General features: G+C 35.4%; 2 protein-coding genes across 6 annotated transcripts; both read right to left on the bottom strand.

Annotated features, from left to right (window-relative positions):
• Positions 1-1604: 1604 nt before the first annotated feature.
• Positions 1605-14480, bottom strand: LOC103997189 (glucose-6-phosphate 1-dehydrogenase, cytoplasmic isoform-like). Of its 5 annotated transcripts, none has more exons than XM_018818340.2 (17): positions 14364-14480; positions 12140-12376; positions 10984-11069; positions 8551-8611; positions 8280-8466; positions 6397-6554; positions 6202-6270; positions 5221-5279; positions 4640-4676; positions 4446-4517; positions 4109-4256; positions 3647-3742; positions 3288-3358; positions 2732-2847; positions 2050-2095; positions 1831-1970; positions 1605-1726 (listed from the first exon to the last, which is right to left on the bottom strand). In XM_018818340.2, the coding sequence occupies exons 2-17, from the start codon at positions 12332-12334 to the stop codon at positions 1666-1668; spliced, it is 1602 nt and encodes a 533-aa protein (XP_018673885.2). In that variant the 5' UTR covers positions 12335-12376; positions 14364-14480; the 3' UTR covers positions 1605-1665. The 5 variants fall into 5 exon arrangements, with proteins under 5 accessions (XP_018673885.2, XP_018673884.2, XP_064938308.1 ...); XM_018818339.2 differs by lacking the exon at positions 14364-14480 and adding an exon at positions 13105-13263; XM_065082236.1 differs by lacking the exon at positions 14364-14480 and adding an exon at positions 12636-13084.
• On the bottom strand, positions 14458-20612 carry LOC103997188 (plant UBX domain-containing protein 1). The gene is made up of 8 exons (XM_009418356.3): positions 20472-20612; positions 19809-19911; positions 19505-19573; positions 19167-19240; positions 17918-18047; positions 16131-16235; positions 14923-15150; positions 14458-14655 (listed from the first exon to the last, which is right to left on the bottom strand). The coding sequence occupies exons 1-7, from the start codon at positions 20490-20492 to the stop codon at positions 14936-14938; spliced, it is 717 nt and encodes a 238-aa protein (XP_009416631.2). The 5' UTR covers positions 20493-20612; the 3' UTR covers positions 14458-14655; positions 14923-14935.
• Between the last annotated feature and the right edge of the window lie 21 nt (positions 20613-20633).

Genomic DNA, 20633 nt, shown 5'->3' with positions numbered 1-20633 from the left:
CAAACATCAAAACTGGAAAGGAAAATTTAAAGAAAAAAGCTTGGAGTGTGAAGCCTACAGGTGCACCTGTGACCACCACAATCATAATTAAAGGGCAAAAGGAGCTATCACTCAGAAGATATGATCATTCACCACCCTCCTTGAATGAAGATAGAGCTAATCAGATGTCACACTCTACCTTACCAATATTTGTCATAGAACAATATGAAACTTTATCGCCAATTATTGGCGCAATGAGAAGTATGGTCCTGAATGCACTAACATAAGCAGAGAAAACACTTGGACTGAAAATTGAAGCACACGGCACATATGAATAGCTTTACCGACATATTTACTGCTTTAATAGCTAGCTAGCATTTTACTTACCTATTTGTGATGGAACACATCAATTGTATGTCAACGAAAAAGAACACTTGCTTCATGCAACAGAGATGTTTTGTAAAAACCTGTATCAGTCACCATAATTAATAAAAAATTATGATAAAAATAAGCCATGCCCCCTTGGGTAACACCAATGATTGATAATCCCAAACCAAATCATAATAGACTTGCTGGATGGACAGATAAGGGGAACAGAAACGAGAGACAACATAACTAGAACAAAATCCTGATGAACTACATTAGTCACCTTAATTATTCACCTAAATCAATCTTCCTACAAAATGTCTAGTTCTACATGATTCTCATAGCTGATAGTTTAGATTAATAATTTGATAAAAATCCTTCATCCCTATTCTATCTGGTAGTCAATGCATAAACAAAATACATTGCAAAACAAATTCCTTCAGATGCAATATGATCACACTCTGGACTTGGGATAGAAAAAAGCTTAATCAAAACATCAGCTGTATCAGATGCCTGTCATGTTAATGTTGTAATGCAAAATCTGCCCAACTTGTGTCAGATAAATCGAACGTACAAGCCTTTTTGAGTCCACAATTTTTTTCTTTTCCAAATCACTACAGTTCAATCAAGTCTGCTTGAATTATTGTCCCTCTGCTTTTGGGCTATGGATCAACATCCACCACTTATAATTGAGCTCTGATAATTTTAATTTGGACAGTCAGATGTTACATCGATATGAAGATCCCAATCAACTTGAGATATATGAGACATAAGATAAAGCAGCGCTAACAAATGCGTCAACACACAATGTGAAGATTGTGGTAGGGGTGCAAAAATAAAATGGTTAAGATGCTCGAATCCTTGGCTCTACAAAAGTTTTTAATCCCTTCAATTATTTTTATGCAAATCCTACTTATCAAATTCATTGCCACCATCCCCTATCTTGGACAACAAAGCACCTCTCTTCCATAGAGAAAGTTTGTCGAACACCTCCCATCTTATACGGGCTGCATATTTTCAAGTAATCTTATGAGACCTTGTGACCTATGTTGCAGGATGAGAAGCACAACAAGCATCCAATGGCCCAAGAGACATTTGGGTAAATCAGCAAGTCTGCTATATTTCAGACAGATTAAGACCAATATGTTTCATTCTAACACAAGATTGACACATCAATGGCACATTGGACTTCAAAAAGGCAAGAGGAAACTTTATCTATTTAAAATTTGAGCACATAGTGGAATCCAACAATAAGCACAAGAAAGAAAAACATGAAATACTGCTACTCATTAGAGAACCATATTATCTGACACAAAGCATTCAGCCATTCACAGCTCTGTGCTCATAGATACATAGGCTCACAAACATGATGGGAAATATACTGCAATCGGAAACATACTCTTTTAGTGAAGCATAAATCATAAAAGAAGTCACTTAATAAGTACTATCAAAGCAAGTTATAAGGTAGCTGGTATCCATATGTACCCATGAGTTTGCACATATCCCACTTTGGCAAGTAACTCATCTGCCTCTGCTGGACCACGGCTGCCTGGTTTATACATAACAGGCCTCAGTTTCCCCTCTTCAATACTGTTTAAAAGAGGAGTGAATATCTCCCATGCCACCTATAAACCCAAGCAATACAGTAAAAACCAAACCATAGTTTTTTTTTTTTTAATGTTGATTAATTATGCATGTAGATACCCTCAGTTCATCTCTGCGCACAAAATGTTGCTGGTCACCCCTTATTCTGTCAAAATGAATATTCAACAAGTTAGGTGATGTAGAACAGACCCACTCCCGAGCAGATAAAAAATTTCAACAAGAAATATAGAAAATTATGGATTTCTAAATGCAATGAGAAATCAATTTTAGGACTATGATAACAGATAGCGAAGGGAAAATAGGTGACCAGGAAATCACAAGTTCAAATTAACAAGAAAAAAAAAACAAATAAACGCCAAGATCAGGCTAAATTTTGAGACTTAATAAAAGCTGCAGTATATAGATGAATTCCCTAAACATGAGAAATTCATAGTTCGTATGCATACATATATTATTGGTCGGTTGAGCATATCAATTCAGACATCATACACTGGAAACATCAAACATTCTCGGTAGTCATAGAGATTGGCATTTGAACTTCCTAGGACATGTTTTAGAGCCAAGAAATAAAATCATCTCTGTAATCCTGGTCAATTTTGGAATCCTATGCCTCCATTAAGTTTCTCAGTGACATTTCAAAACTATAGCAGATGGTCATTGTAGTTTCCAGACTATCTATCATGTTTAATATGTGGCAAGCTATAAAGATACAGATAGTGAATATAGTCCGAGTCTGTATAAAAGGTAGCCAATACTAGTTAATAGAAGTTACTGAACATACGTGTCCAAGATTAATCGCTCATATGCCTCTGGGATGTTGGCATCTTGATACCTCAACCCATAAGATAAATCTAGTTCACTCTGTATGGTTGACATTTCCAGTCCAGGTTTCTTGACCTGTGGAAGAAGATAAAGAAATTCCAAGCTAAATCGTTATAGCGTGGACATACAATAGCAAAAAAACATTTTAGTGGTTCCAAAAGCAAGAGATAAGTCATAATAGTCCTAGCATGATATCAACATTCTGATGATAATCACTGGAATATGATATAATTCCCTATCTACCATGCAATGGTCTCAAAGGATGGAATCTTTATCGTAAATGACCGTATGGTATATTTATTGAACTTCTTACAGTCAACCAACAGGGTGAATGCAGCCAGACAGGCACAAAGGCTGGAGTCTGATGTCTAACAACTCTTGAAATAATATAACAAGAGACCAAAAAGTTGCCTATGACTAAAATGCACATTCCATTAGATGGCATACACACTACAAGACTGATGATGACATGATATCATACCCTCTCTGACAGTTCTAAGCAATGAATAACTTACTGTTAGTTTCATATACATGGCTTCTGACGGTTGCAGGCGAATGACAAATTCATTTCTCCCGTGCCTTTTACCTTATCACATTTAGTAAGAAAACATTGAAATAAGTTTCTGTAAGTAGATAATGGAAAGGAAATTACGAAGTGGGCAAGAAACGAAGTTATGGTAGAACCATAGAAGCATCAACATTATTATGTTTATTTAATTTATAATTTCCCAGAAACCGTCTAAAGTGAACTGCTATCCAAGATCCATGACATTGTTCATCATTATGGGTAGGACAAGACTGACCAAAAAAAAACTTTTAAAAGAGAATGTTGACAAATAAATAAAGAGTCTAACTGAAATTTTAAAAGCCATACTTTCAAAGATATCCCCAGGAACATCTTTAAATTGAATACGAATTTCTGCTTTTCTAGAATTTAAAGCTTTTCCGGCCTTGAGAATAAAAGGGACACCTGCATTGCATGATTTAAAAGTGTTAGTGAAATTCATAAAAGCACAATAAAAATGGCAGTTCAAAAGTTGTTTTGCCACATATCATCATGGCAAAGATAGTCATCTCATAGAATGAGAACATGTTGATATTTTTCTAGCACAACATGATATCATGATGTGCCAGTTGACATGTTCCTAATGCCAGCTAGCACAGGCCAAAATCATGCCAATGTCAATATCTATGACACAAGTTGGCTGATCAACATGACAATCCTTTCTCTATTGTTCTATGTATTGCAGCAAGGAGAGATGACCAATAAAAAGGAATAAAAATATGTGCACATTGAGTATTATAATTGACAGGTCTACCAAAAGGAAATCTAAACCTTCCCATCTTTCATTGTATATGTGAAAAACAATAGTTGCAAATGTTGGGGTGTTTGAGCTGTCAGAAACTGTTGGGTCATCTTTGTAGCCTTCATATTGTCCAAGTACGACCTCTTCAAGTTTTATTGGTATCACTGATTGAAGAACCTGATAGCAACAGAAAAAGTAAGAAAAAGGTACCATACTCATGTGACAAAGTTTGGATAGATGAGGCAAAAAAAAAACGTCATAATTTATACATTGTACTACAGAGTGGGATGGCTAAGAATGATCATGTTCAAGAAATGCTATAAAATGAAGACAAAGCTTTCTCCACCAAAGAAAATCAGTTATGACCTTCACTTTCTCATCCCGAATGTGCTCAGGATAAAGTGAAACAGGTTTCTCCATGGCAACCAAACAAAGTACCTGCATCAGTACATAAGAACTTATTTAACAATTATTATATATTCAATGAATTAAAAAACCTTATACCAAACAGTTTGTTAGATTAAACAATCAACTATCTCTAATTTTCCAATTTCCATTACCTGAAGCAAATGATTTTGAATGATATCACGAATGATTCTGCAAAATAATGAATGAAGTTAGCTTTATTTTTTAATTAATCTACCAAATAGTGTTACCGAATATTATTCGCCACAAATTTACAAGTATGATAGTTCATGACCAATAGTTTCAGAAGAAAACAAGAGACAGATAAACAAGATATTGACCCCACTCTTTTTTAGCAGTAGCAGCTATTTGCATTGCAAATAATGGACTCCTTGGAAGTTAAAAGTGTGGTCCCCAACAATCTTAACAATTTACAGAGAAATTTTCTATACTTCAAAATTTCAAATCATTTTAGGGAAAAAGGTTGGAGGTTGGAATTGGAGCCCCACTTCAATAAACAAATAACTGCTAAGAACTCCAAGGCATAATCTCACTTAAAATCATGCAAAATTATCTCTGGAGTTTTCCTGTCACCATAAACATGTGTCTTCACTCAACAACAATCTCGGCAATGCTAAAGTTAACAAAAGTGTTCCCAATGCCAAGAGAAAGATTTGGTTCTTAGTTTAGAGGATATGTTTCCTTCAAATTTGCAAAATATATATAATGGACATACCCGTATTCATCAAAATATCCTCCTCGTCCTTCAGTTCCAAAGTCCTCTCTGAACACAATCTGTAGAATCACAGATAGACTTGTAAATGAGAATATTGTAGATTACAAGGCCAAACCAGTTTTGACATATTTTTCATTAAAAAATATTTTTTTTATGTGATATCAAAAAGTTAAACCATTATGGTAGAAGCAGGAACAATGGCAACACCTCTCAAACTCATGAAATACAATGACTGCGTCACCATAAAATAATATCGAGTACATGAAGTGCCTTTTATATGCACTTAACCAAAATACAAAAGTGATTTAAACAGTAAGGATTTAGAAAACAACACATCCAAAAGCTAGTGCCACTGAGTTGAAGAAGTTGAAATAATGGTCATGGAGCTTTTAGAAAAGATAGGATAAAAAAAGAAAATAAATAGTCATTGTATAAAAACAACTTAATCATGGTACTAATGGCTCACCCTCCAAATGATCACATCAAAAGGCAAAATGAGAAATAGTGATTTCAAAAAACCAGTTGGATTTGTGTATTGATCAGTATTTATCAGCATTGATCCAATCAGGATCCGACAACTGGATCAAATAATTTTGCCTGATCCAGTTTCGAACTGTTTTTTTTTATTTAATTTCGACTGCTGTTGACAGCCGTTTTGGCTGTCAACAGCAGGGATGGCCCTCCTCTTCCCCCATCCTCCTCCTCCTCTCCCCTAACCCTCTTCCTGTTTGATCCTCGCCAACCAATACACCAGCATACCATGCGTCAGTATGGTGATAAGTACCAGACCCATACTGGTCCGACCAGGCAGGTAAAGGTTTCGGACTGAATTACTGAAAATTAAATATTTGGTGTCTGCAATGCTCCTGATGAAAAGCTCAGAACAAAGGTACCTGTTTGCAATACTATGCATGACAGAATTCTAAGTTATCCTCATGGATCATGGATTTAACCATGTTTCTACTGTAATACAAAAATTACCTGTATATTGTCAATGTTATCTCGATTCCAAAGGGGCAAAAAGAGGCGGTTTGCAAAACGTAGCACCAGCTGTAAATTCAAACAGAGATAGGAAGATAATTAAATGAAAATAGAAATTTCAAAGAAGATTGTGGGGTGTCTTCCCTTCAGTTTTCCTTTCGAAAGTAAATATAAGTTCCAGTTACACATTATTACCAAGTTCTGAACCAACTCCTTTCCCAAGTAGTGATCAATTCTGTAAAGCTCTTTTTCATCAAATAGTTCTCCAAGCTGAGAACTTAAATCTTCTGCAGTTTTCAAGTCCTTTCCAAAAGGTTTCTCAACCACAATGCGTGTCCACCCACCAAGATCAGCTGAGAAGTATCAGTTTAAAGAACGAGGAAAGGTGTAGCTTCATATCAGATAAAAGAATATGAGACATTATAATGACAGCAAGAAATAACTTTGGACATAATCACATAGCAAAGGATGAATATTTTTGTATAACAAGCAGTTTTCTTAAAAGTGAAACATGAAACGATAACATAAGATCATACAGAATCTACAAATCTAGGCTGCCAAAAATGCTAACTTCAATTTGTGAATGTAAGCATCAACAGTGCAACCTCCAAAGTGATGTGATAAGATTTAACTTCGTATCTACAAGAAAAATGGAAAAGGAGGTAAGAATCTAAGTTTAGATAGTGCACCAGAAGGCAAATTTGAAAGAGAATTATATGTTTTAAATGCAAAGGACAGAGTGGTACAGTGATTCTTGTAACAGTAAGTATGCATGATAGATCCTTGTCGCTCATGAATTTACCCATGTTTTTTAAAACTATATCATTCATAGGATAAAAACTAAGCTGTAAATTATCAATGTTATTGCAATTCCAAGTGTGCAAAAAGAAGACAAAACCTCTGATAAGATCAAACTTATCTGAAAACAGTTTCTGAATCATATTTTCTTTATTAAGATTTTGTGCTACACAATGTGTAAGCTAAAAGCCTAAAAACATCTAGTAACACTTATCATAACCAAGATTTAATTGTTCTCAGAGTGACCATGACCATTCTAAGTGTAGTGAGACAAGAATTAATGAAGCTTCATAGAACTCTCCAGACCTTTGCTAAAACCTATACAGTGGTTCGCTCTTCAATCCTAATATACAGTGATGGTTTTTTTAAAGCAAAGGCAGAAAATTACCCACTTATTATGTTAAGATTGTGAACTAAGTGTAGTAAGAAGAAAGGGGAACAGACATAAAATGGAAATAATATGAAAAGTTAAACACAAACGCACACTCTCTCTAATGTGGCAGAGAAAGAAATAATTGTTTATAAAATCATCAAAAGAAAAAAAAAAAAACTCTTCACATATGTGCTAAATTGACTCTAAAAACTTTTTGCTAACCTACTAACCATAGTAAAGTATCTAGGAAAGAATAAATTAAAAGACCTGTCATCGATAATATAAATAAAGTTTACAAATTCAAATGACATGGCAAACATAAACGTCCACAAATATACCCATTGGTGTACGGCATGTTCTCATATAGAAATTGATTTTACTGGTGAAGCATACTTTTATCCAAATGAATGCTTATAACAAGCAGTAAGTCAAACTTGTCATCAACAAACCTGATGATCCCAATGGTTTCTTCAATTACTATTTATCCATTTCAGTGGCAATAATAAGAAAGAAGAAAAAATTATATCAATCATTAATCTACATAATAGTAAGCATGAAATATTTGAATTCAGATGGTAAAACAGATGCTAAATTCTACGAAAAGTGCATCTTATCACCATTTTATATTGGCAAACCTGTTTATCAAATTATCAAATTTATGGGAAGCTTACAATTGGTTCATGCAGTATCTTCTTATCATTTTGCAGACAGAAGGGTTAACAGATGGAGGAAGTGCCAGGTAAAATAGCCTAAAATTATATCAATCATTAATCTACATAATAGTAAGCATGAAATATTCGAATTCAGATGGTAAATACAGATGCTAAATTCTACAAGAAGTGCATCTTATCACCATTTTATATTGGCAAACCTGTTTATCAAATTATCAAATTTATGGGAAGCTTACATTGGTTCATGCAGTATCTTCTTATCATTTTGCAGACAGAAGGGTAAACTGATGGAGGAAGTGCCAGGTAAAATAGCCTGCGGGAGGTTCCTGGCTCACTTCGTTTTGATATCTCATGCTCAGAAATTTGCTTATTTAATAGTTGAAAACCACCCTCACTGTCATATGAACCACTAACATATTGAATCTGCAAAGTAACAATAAAATTTTACATTTCCTGTACTCAAAAGTTCAGAGAATAAGAGAGATCGAAGAGATAGAGTCAATCTACCAATTGCAAGAACCTTGATAGAACCTCTGTTGGCTCAGTTGAAGCAGCTTGCCCAAGGTATCTGAATAGCATTAACAAAATTTAATTTCTATTATAAACTTCCTTGTAGAAAGAAATTAATGTTAGAATCTTCACTGTAATACTGCAAGTGCTTAATTTTCTTCCACTGCTCATTTTTCCCTAACTGAACATTGAACAGAAAAGTCTTTGCAAAAAGGAAGCAGAAGTCTGTTTATACGGAGAACTACCATTTTTTTGTCTGAGGCTTATTCGAAGACTTGAATGTAATCAGTTAAAACATGCAACACATCCCTATGCTGTGCTTGGAGTCGACCCTCTTGAGCAGCCTCAGTTTAACCATAGAAAGCACTATACATCTTCATCTATCCTGTAGACTAGCTTTTTCATCATCAATAGTGAAAAATCATGATTCACTTGCTACTATGACAACAAATTATAAGGTCCCAACTATTTGTTCAGCTATATTAGTCTTTTTTTCCTGCCATTTTGCTTTGTTGAGGGCAATATCACTAGTTCAATAAACGCTCTCACATATCTTTTTTATTTTTTTCTAATAAACTTTTCTTAGACCTTCCAATACCTTTCCTAGCACCATTAATGCTTAATCAGTTTATCTAATTTAACCCTCATCTTAGTTCACTTGCTGATTCATAATATGTTTTCACATGTAACAAACATCAATATATCATCACAAGTTGTTAAAGTATAGAAGTTTACATATGCTGATTTCTAATTCAACAACAATAATTACAATGTCTGGGGTCCCAACCATTTTAGCTGCATAAATCTTTTCCCACCATTGAGCTTTGTCAGCTGCAATATCACCAGTCAAACTAAGTTCCATCATATCTCATTGATGGATTTTTGTGGCACTCAATTTTTTGCATAAATGCAATCGAAACTCTCGTGCTTGCATTTATCAACCTGCAAAGTTTCCTATGTTTATATATCCTTTGAGTCTTATGAACTTTGCAAACATGAACTCCCATAGGGTAAAATATGTAATGAAGAAAATTGAGTGTTGTTAATGTGGCTTCAGATTGTTCCTGTCGTGCCATGTAAAGATTTTTTTGCCCATGACAATAAACAATATTTTGTTTTATTCTTTAAGAAAAAGGGGCTGAGCATAAGCTCACTGATTTCAGCAGCAAAAGTGGTGGATGAGGAGAGAACTGAAAGTCATTGAACAATATAGAGCAAGTGGATAATGGAACATTTCCAGTAAAATGAAGTTAAAACACTTTCCAATAAGCTAAAAAGAATACGATCATTCACTATAGCAATGAAGATGCAAGTGGCAATAACCTACTGCATTTAATATACACTCTATAGGCCATTTTCACTTCTGAAATACTCCCACAGGTGGAAATGAAGAAGCCAGTCCAGCCATAATGGTGAATTATGTCACTGCACTCGCCACTATAGGATATCGGAACATGATTGATGCTATGAATAGGCAACTACAAGTAAAATCTGTTTTCTAGTGGGCAGCACAACCTTTTCAATGATATTCACGGTACATTCACTCACATAATTGATTGTGTATGCACGAAATGTTGGCCTAGTATATAGGTTTATGTACACATCCCAAAATTTTAACATTTTAATTGGCCACTTCTGAACCCACCACTTAGAAAAGATTTTTTACTTTTATTTTTTCAACCTTTCAAGTTAATGCTTTCATTTTCATGTTCCAAAACTTTGCCTTAAAAAATCAGTACCTGGATTTATCACACAACATACTTCTCCAATTTTAATTCATGTGGCTTCAGATTGTTCGTGCCGTGCCATGTTAAGATCCTTTTTGGCATGATAATTGAACTATTTTTTATCTTCTTCTTTAAGGAAAAGAGGATGAGGGTGGAAGCACTCACAAAGAAAGTAGACCTGACTAGAACCCAAACAAAAATGGTAACCACAATTAGCCCCATCAAATCCTATCAACCTTCCAACTTTATCATAGTTGCAGAATACAACAAATCCTGGGGAGTGAACTACCAAGATATATCAGGTGATGACAGCTGGATCAGCCAGATAACATAATTAGCCTATACCAGGAGATAACATTTCCAGTTTGTCATACTAGAAATCTCTGACATATTTGATCCTTCGTCCTGCTAAAAGAAATTAAAGATCATTCAAGTAAAAGATTCAACCCTTTGTCATGATGGACAATATTCTCTGGGAACTTTTCTTTTCCTTTCATACATGAGTTAGCAACTTGTTTCAATATCCAAAATTATATACATTACATAAAAAAATCTCCGATGCACAATCAAAATCTCAGACAATAATTAATGCAAAATAGAATGCCCAAGATGATATTTCACAATTCACAAAGTAGATAAGGCCAATATTATTGAAGAAGCTCATTAGCAATCAAGAAGCTTTATGGCAACAACAAAATCTTACCCACATATGCGTTCTCTTAAATCCTCATCTGATAGCTTTGACCGGGCATAACCAAAAATGTGCACATCATTCTCTTGTAAGAATCCCTATTTATGTCTCAGTTAATATAAGAACTTTAGTGGAGTAATTACATCTATTATATAATTTGTTTACTCAAAAGAAATGTCAATTATATAAACCATATATCACAAAGAAAAGAAAGCTCAGATGTTATAACCGAAAAACATGAAATTAGCATGCTTACATGTCCCAGGAAAAATTTCACGTGATTAATTGATTAACATAAAAAGTTGAAAAAATGGTCCATAAATAATCAGACATTATCTAACATTTTTTAACATGTAATTTTAAATGTGTAATAGGATGCATGAACCTAAGTTTTAAGACACATTAAAAATGAGTCTAGAGATAAACAAAAACATAAAGAGACTATTCACCAACTAAGACATGCATGGGATAATAAAACCAATCAATAACTAAACAAAATCTTCAGACTATCTTCAATATAGAATTATTCATGAAATGGCAGAATGCCGGTAGATGGGGATCCAGCAGCCACCTCATATTCAGTCTCGACACTTTTGTTACTGAATTTTCCATCATGGCAATAGACAAAAAAAAAGATAAACAAGAAAAATATATTGGCCGAGAAACCAAATTAAAAGGTAAAATGGACAGATTATCATCAGTACAGTAATTAGAAAACATAAAAGAAAAAATATTGTGCATATATTATTTGACAATGGCCAAAAAATGATCAAGGACAGAAGACTCATAGTTTCTCCTTGTCTCATGCATCACATTATAAATAGGAAAAAACTCATGTTATTCAAGAATCTAAGCTATCATATTTTTAACATCCTAAACAGCAGCCTTTTGCTTAGACATCAACCATAATTTTGATAAAATCAAGACATTAATATACTTCTGACATGAGCCCATAAAGCATTGATCAAGATTAAGCGAACATTAAACATCTTACTGCAATTACAAAACAGGGTGGTTTTTAAGTAAATTTCTGCCAACAAAATATAGTTATAAGGAGGTCCTTATACATATTAGTCAGCAAAGGAAACTACACAGTTAATCTAAATAATGAACTCTAACATATCAAGTTATAAATGACAAAGTTCCAGGACAGATACGCGACATGAACCTGTTTAAAAAGGTGAAAGAGCGCAGGAAATGTTTTCTTCTTGGCAAGATCACCCGAAGCACCCAGCACAATTATGGATAAGCAACCAACCTCCTGTACAATACCCGTGTCTTTCTCTTCTGAAAAAGATTCACTCCTCAAACTGTTACTTCTGAAGGAGTCATTTCTCAGAAATGCATCCGATACAGTTGACATGGCTGACCACAGTATGATGATCTTATCCTTTGTAGATAAAAACTGCATAATTAGATAGAGAAATGATCATTCACACATTGAGGATGGATCGGATTTCATCACACAAATATCTCTCTTAAAGAGACTGTGGGAGAAAAAGGCTAACCACAAAAAGGCAGAAATTGAGATGCAAAGAAGAATGCATTAGTGATTATTTATCTACTGACATGACACTATAACAACATATAAAACAAAATACTAAAACCAATTTTCTCAAAGATGCATGAAACCGGAGGAACTTTGTTGAATCGAGGGGCAGAACCTTGACTCTTAGATATATGAACCATGTGAGGTTGTCTGAATGATAATCAATAATCACCGTGTGTTATCACCGGTAAGAACCCTATGCTGTTATACTGCGATGCCATTTAGTGCGCTGCATAGCATATAGAGTCTATCTAGCTTGCATATGTGCTGCATGAACCAAGCATTACAGAGCCACTGAGCCAACATAGCACGCAAACCACTTGACCTCTGTAAAGCATTTTGATTGCATCTGTAGTCAAGAAAGAGTATTTCTACCAAAAGAATTTTAATCGCCACCCACTTACGCCCGTCTACTTCTCCAACCTATGCGATCGACTAAGGCCGAGAATACGATAGGAGGAGCGAAGGAATAGATTCGATAATTTCGGACAAGACCAAGTCCATGGCATACAAAGAAAGAACAAGAATTAGCAGTAGAAATCGCTGGAAGAAAGAGAGCAGAGAGCAGAGAGCGAAACCGTAACTATCAAGCGGCGAGCGATCTTGCTGATGGCGACGGAGGCATTGGGGATCTCTCTCCTTTTTATGCTCGCAGGTAAGCTCTCCCTCTTCGGTCGCCGTCTCTCTCTCTCTCTCTCCCCCCATCCAACCGCCGGTTTCGAAGTAGCGGCGCGATATGTTGAAAAGAAAAGGAGGAGAAAAAAAATGCAGAAAATATTACGGGGAGTTTTACGCGATGAGTTGGCAGCGCATGGATCGTTGGATTTCGTCCATCAAGAGAGTACAAACGAGACGTAGCTCTTTGAAGTACAGCCACTTCGCTTACTCCTCTGGGTTTTATTAATTATTGTGTTGCTTTGGATCGTTAATTGGGAGAGGAAACACTTACCGTTACCAACGCCTGTGTTGTTCAGATAAATGCGAGGTGCCCCATGTTCACAACAAGCACAAGAAAGAACAAGCAATAGTGCAAATAATGGCAGCACGTCTCCGATCAATGGAATGAGGCCGTAGTCATCAATTTCCGTGCTGCAACTTCAGACCACCGTTTTCGTTTTCACCATGGCAGCCTTCCCCAACACCGTTCTGGCTCAGTATGCATACAAACTTGAAAGTTCGAGGGAATCAACATTTCAGTGGGATATGCTAGCAAAATACAAGTTGGCTACGTAGATATTGCAAACTTCTCCGCTTCCACCGCCTTCCATTGCCAGCCTCCATCGCTGGCTTCCACAATTTTGGGGCCTTTTTATTCTTGTTTATCATGTTGGTTAAAAATATATATATTTCTTATTTATTATGGATGGTAATTAGGGCAGGTCGAGTGTTTTCAGATCCCGTTGGTTTCATGTTCGATTTAAAATTATAATTGAAACGGTTAAATAAAAAAAATAAAATATACTAAGTATATGGGTACCAACTCGAACTCCACCAAACTCTCGCTCGACCGAGTTATCGAGTCTTATCACATGTACCACCGATGTCTGTAGATTCCACGGCATATGCCGCTCACAAATGAGATCATTTCAACCTCACTCGAAGGTTTTATTTGTGTAAATATTATGATTTTTTAATAAAATTAACTTGTCGGCTAAAAATAATATATAGAATTATGGACTGCACCTACTATTGTTCTTTTGACCACCGAACCACCTATGACAAACCCTTAATTAAACTCAACCCTAAAGCAACGACTTTAAATCTTGATCACCACACAGTCTCATCTGCCATTGCAAATAAGAAATCACATAAAAGTGATACCAGTGGGGAGCGTGGGTCTTACCTTTGCTGTTTTCGCTTATAGTGGGGCATTTCTTGAAAGATTAGCTTTTCCTGCAAAAGCTTTGATAAGAGTTTCCCATAAAGGAAGGGAACTGTGAACCAAAGAGAAGCATTTTCACCAGAAACAGTTAGTAGTTATATTTGAACAATGTACAAGATACTGATTTATCAAAGTGCAAGATCATCTTTACAAGTTACTCCCCACCTCTGACTGTTGACGGTAAAGAACCAAAGTTCTAGGCTTAGATGGGAATCCATGACAAAGCGCCCTGGAGTTTTCATGCCGCCAGTACCTAATATCACAAGAAAATATAATCACATTCTTTTTCAGGCCAGCACCTAGTTGACAATTGTAGTTATAATTTTGCCATCGGAAAGAAAGCCATCGGAATGCAAATGAACAAACAAGAGAACCAAAAAAAACACTGGAGCCATAGAATTCAATTCGTGCGGATTTCAATAATGGATCTTTTTCTTGCAGAGAAATCACAACACCTGAAGTCTCATTGGTGCAGATTTTGGTTTGTTTAACAAACAAGAAAATGAAGGCAGAAAATTACCTATAGAGACATTTCACAGTTTAAGCCATTTAGGCTTGGTTGGCTTCTTTGCAGCTGGCTTAGGATCAGGAAGAGGAGATGCAACCTCCGGCGGTTTTGGTTTTGGCTCTTGTTCAGGATGAACAGGATCCTCCACTTGTTTGGCACTCAAATCCAATCCATTCAAGGATAGAATATCATCACGAAGATATGGCCCCTCCTTTGCAACTGCATTATCATACTCTGAATCTGCAACCAAAATCCAAGATACTACTTCTTAACATCAACAAGCCCCACCATAATATCAAAACACATCGTAAAAGTTTCACAGAAACAGGCTTTGCAGATCGTTGAACTACATTAGTGCACTAGAAAATTTAAATTTAAATATGTCAAGCATGTTCTATACAGGCAACTAGGAAAAAGTGGAAATTTTCCTTCCTATAATTCTGTGCCAGTAACAGAAGTCATGGTGGCGTACTTAATAACGTAGTAAAAAGGAGATCATAAAGGAATGTCCCAAGCAACAAATTTCTTTAGTATATGAATTTGTGGTTCATTATCAAGCTAGCGAAATTATGAAATTCAATGTGGACAATAATGTCAAATAAGACAGATATTTAACATAACAATGAGATTTGCAATTTAACCTGAAAAATTTTAGAAAATAAATCAGCACTTCGGAGTTCCAGTTATGTAAGAAATTCTTGTCCAACCAAGACAAGTTATTTGAGTACTCATTAAATAGGCTAATTTCTTACAATCATACAACTTCTCCATTGCAGGCCCATCTTAAAATTGTCTTTTTAGAAACATAACAGTTAATTTACAAAACAAAAACCCAAAGACAATGACTATATATTTCAAAAGGTTCAGTTTATTCTGATATGAAGTTTTGATAATGCTGTGCATCTTTTCAGAAACAAATGTGCAACACTTTAGATTTTATATTATAAGTAGCAATAAACAAATTGAGAAAAGGTCTCATCCAAATGGCAGAAGAGATAAATTCAGCAGTAACTATTTAGATTTTGTAGACAGAAAAAGCACACTGTGTAACACACAGAAAGTCACCAGGCAGTGCCACTATCAAGAAACATATCCTAGTTTTACTCAACCATTGGATTGTACATAGTAAAACAACTACCAGTTAATAGCTCTCTTCTCAAAATATTACAATAATTGATGAATCACCAAATCAACCTAGTATATAATGTAAGTAAATAAACCTTTTGGCCAATCATAAGAAAAGTAAACGATAGCCCCAGGAGCAAAACCAGCCGAGTAGAAGTCCTTTGATGTGTCTTTGATTCGCTCCTTTGGAGGAGTGGTATCTGAAACAAAATTTGTTAGAGAATTATTCACATGCATGACATTAGTTTCATTAACCTCTTAATGTTACAAATAAAAACTCTTATGTTACACCACCTTTACGAAAAATTAAATGGTAACATTTCTAAGAATGATAACAAAATGCATGATATATACCTCATTTTCCATAGAGGAAATCATAGATAACTTAAGAAAAAAATTGGATGATGGGTTTAGAACTCCCAATTAAAGAAAATGATTACCACAGCTGTCTGAAGGGTGTATTAATTAATTTTAAAGCTCATGTTATTATTTAGGCCACAAAATGTATTATTATCATACATATAGCAACTTATTTTTTAGGGAAATCAAGTATTCAGTTTAGCAAAAACCATGCTTGTGCCAACTAAACAGCCTTAGAAGAATATTTACAGACAAAAAATAATATTTCATGGAACAGACACATGTTAGTACCCTTTTGGCAGTATATGTACCAGGTGATAGCAATTGGCATGCTCCTTTTGTGCCACAGGCACTGGCCAAAAATTGAATTCACCATGTATCCACATGGTATGCAAGCCCAACATAGATACAATATGACATATTTCAACCTTGCAAATCATCAGATAAAGCAATCTGATTTAAAAAGGAAATGCATGTATACTGAAAAACATGACTAAAGTCAAGAATAAAAGCAAATAATCAAGTCAAAGAATTTTGCATATAGAGAAGAGTTTTCAACTGTAGAATGGAAGATGTTTCTGAAGATTATGAAAGGTAAAAGGACAAAAACAGGCACACTTTCATGATGGGGAATTATGTGCATTGTAATTATATAACATTTTCAAAATTCTCGTGTTTTGTCTAGTATCACCTTGATATGTCTTAGTCTTAGACTCTTAGCTTATACAACTGAAGATAATTTCAACTAATATTAAAAAGAGGATAAAGCAACATTTTTTTTGTGTTGAAGAAGCTGCAGGTAACAGCTTTAGAGCATATTATTTAGAAAATCAAGTATCGCATCTAATGTTTTATCCAACCTTATATGCTTGTCAGGAATTACCATGCAATGGTTGGATTGGAACATATTTACTCACAATCAATATATGGAGTACAATCCTCTACGGCATGCCTCTAACTTATGAGCGCATTATGCACCACAACATATGTAGCAGACACTAACACAAGACCAACATCCATGTGCATAAAATTCAGGGAATGTCGTTAGACAGGCACTCACATCACTATGAGAAAACAGGAAAGTTGTCAAACAGGTAGTAGGAAAGCCCCAAGCAACATCTAATGCTGAAGTCAATAGGAATGGTCAGAGAATAAGAGACCAAAAGAATGATGCTTATACAAGTGGTCAACCATCAAACATGCAAGAATGCCAAGTGATGTATGTAGAGGATATACTAAAGTTCAAACAGGCTATCTTACATCCTTGAATAAGATCAATGGCACAAACTTTGACATATCATATCCATGCACATTTGTCAATTACCTCACTAGAGTATATAATCAAATGTTTTACTTTAAAAATCTAATGTCTTTTAAGATTAGCCACTTGGAATACTTGCATTTAGACAAATTACAGCAAACTACCACAGAAGATAATTTTGTTGATATAACTATCTGTGGATTACATTTTACTGATGCTATGTTGTGCTTTTAAAGATACAGATACAGGCTCATTACTTACATATATAAAATGGCAGATCCGGTCGAGCAACTACTTTTGTTAAAAGATCCATCAGACTTTGAATTTTCTCTGCTGGTTGAAACTTTACCTCTAGAACATAGTTATCAGGGAAGCGAACCCTGATAACAGCCTGCATGAAAATTTAGAGAAGAAAAAATAAATAGAAATCGGAAATCAGAGACCACGTTCCAAAGAAAGGAACACAACAGTAGATACTAACTGGGGAAAAGGGCTAGTACACAACCAATGAGACCTGCTTCTTAAAAACTCTTGCAAAAATATGCTATATCGACTCCTCTCTTATTTTAGCATTTTATTTAATTTGTTAACTCATGCTATAACTCCTTCAGAAAAACTACAAATACCATAAAAAATAAGCACTTAAATTGATATTGCTTTTAAAAAGGAAACAGTAGCCTGACTGCTAGAGCAATAGAGAGAGAGAGAGAGAGAGAGAGAGAGAGAGAGAGAGAGAGAGAGAGAGGAGAAGGAGATGCGCAGCAAGAAAGAAAACAGAAATATCAAAAAACTGACAAAGGAGACAGTAAGAGGGACAGAGGTTGCACATGCCATTTTTATTTCAGAGAAATTAACTAGCATGTCATCTCCTCTTTCATAAGAAAAGTTTCCGATCAAACCAGTCAGGGACCTTAAGATTTTATCTATCACTAAACAATTAATTTAGCTAAGATAATTGCATAATTTTTTGCTATTCCTTCCTAGCCACGATTTAGGTGGAATATGAGCCCATTCAAGACTCCTCCAGCCAAACAATCTAGCCAGCCACACAGTCTGTCCATAGATTAGAACTAGACATTTACTCTCCATTACAGGATTCATGCATTAACTCAACAATAGCTTCTTAGCTCCTCTTCCAATTGATGTCAACTTCAACTCCAAAGGAACTTGACTGAATTTCTATTCCATGTCAGCGGAAGAAACAAAAACAATATACTTGACTCTCTCTCTCTCTCTCTCTCTCTCTCTCTCTCTCTCTCTAACACAAAACAATATACAAAAACAAGAATGGGAGAGAATCTAAATGATGACAAAATGATCATTACAAAAGATTAAAAAGGGAATTAATTACTAGCAACATAAAATCCTCCCTCCCTCCTTCCCCCATTCACTCATAGAGACAAATGGCCAAGCATCTTTAATTAAAGTAGCAAAGGAGAAAGATAAGCTGAATCTCATGTCATCTAAGTAAGAATCTTGAACGGAGGACAAATCCAGTTAGATTATGTACCTTGGTTATTCTCGCTCTACGGACTGCTGCTTCCGCCTCCCGTATTTTACGGGTCTTGAGAACTTGTGATTGTGCTGTTCAGGATTTCAGTATAACAATATTAAAAAAGAAGTTCAAAAGTATTATATAGTATAATGCTTGAAATGTTTTCCATGGAATGAAGAGTGCTCAGCTGAACTTTACTTGAAATGTTCCAGGTCATGCTGTAAGGGGCTTGGACAACATAATAATGCATAGTTTTCCATGGATAGTGAGAACTAAAACCTCAAAATATAACTACCACCACACAGAACTCAGTTCCAAATGCAAATCATTTAATCTAGCATTGTCAATATTACCTCCAATTTTTTCAGACATGATTTGATAATAATCCTCAGGTGTAAAATCATAAAAGTCATCTGGCTCCTCTGCACATAGCATAAGCAGTTAATTAATCATGTGAAGAGAAAAAACACAACTCTGGATAGCCTGGTTAACCTTAAGCCAAATAAAAGTATTACATATGGGAAAATTTTAAGTATGTCAATCATGAACAAGAACCTCTACTAGGTTCTTTCCATATTAGCATATAACAACATGTAAAAAAAGAATAAACAGGAACAAAGAGGATGGTCGTATATGATATAATTCAAAGATAAAAACCTGTAGCCGAAGCAGAAACATCGTCCGGTTTTTCAGAGGCCGTTGTGTTAGTGAAAACACGAATTTCATGACCAAGTTCCTTCTGCACAGCTAAAAGCTTAGCCTGAAAACATTTGACACGAATTGTGTGGATTAAATAAGATTGGAGCCATATACAGTCACACCAACATGTCAACATATCAGATATTAATCCATAACCCAGAAAATTCTTTAGACGTAAATCCAAGGAGGAAAACAAAATCAAACTCCCAAAAGTCAGTTCCACCACCTTAACTACACACAGAGAAGGCTCGGCAACGCCTTCTCTGGTTAGATAAAGCACAAACATCTCTTGTCACGTTAGTTATCTACACCTATAAACTGTTATACGCAATGCAGATCAAGATTCATCCTCGTACTAGTTACATACAACGAATGCAAATTAGTCAAGTATCAGCTCATCCATGCTTTCTTTAACATAATCGATCGCTTAACTTCGTAAGTTTACTGAGAAAATCCCCATAGATATCATGACAACTGAAGCAATCGTCCGCATCATTCCCAGCAACAGCAAACCCTAGGACTGATGCGCGGGGTAAAGGCATCGCACACACAACAAGCACGAGTGACAATAGATGGAGACTCGAACCGAGATAGGGGAAAGAGACGGGAGGGAAAGAATACCTTTGCTTCTTCTGCGTCCATGGAGATCTTAATTCCCAATCGGAGCGGGAGAAAAGAAAGGGAAGGAGAACACAAACGCCATCCAGTATATTTTGATCGAGGTGGAATGGGTGCGGAAGTGCTCCAACAAAAGAAAAAATTCTTTCCTGTACCAGTCTTTGG

This window comes from Musa acuminata, chromosome BXJ1-9 (genome assembly GCF_036884655.1).
Source record: "Musa acuminata AAA Group cultivar baxijiao chromosome BXJ1-9, Cavendish_Baxijiao_AAA, whole genome shotgun sequence".
NCBI classification, from domain to species: Eukaryota; Viridiplantae; Streptophyta; class Magnoliopsida; order Zingiberales; family Musaceae; genus Musa; species Musa acuminata.
This window is presented reverse-complemented; position numbering and strand designations above follow the sequence as displayed.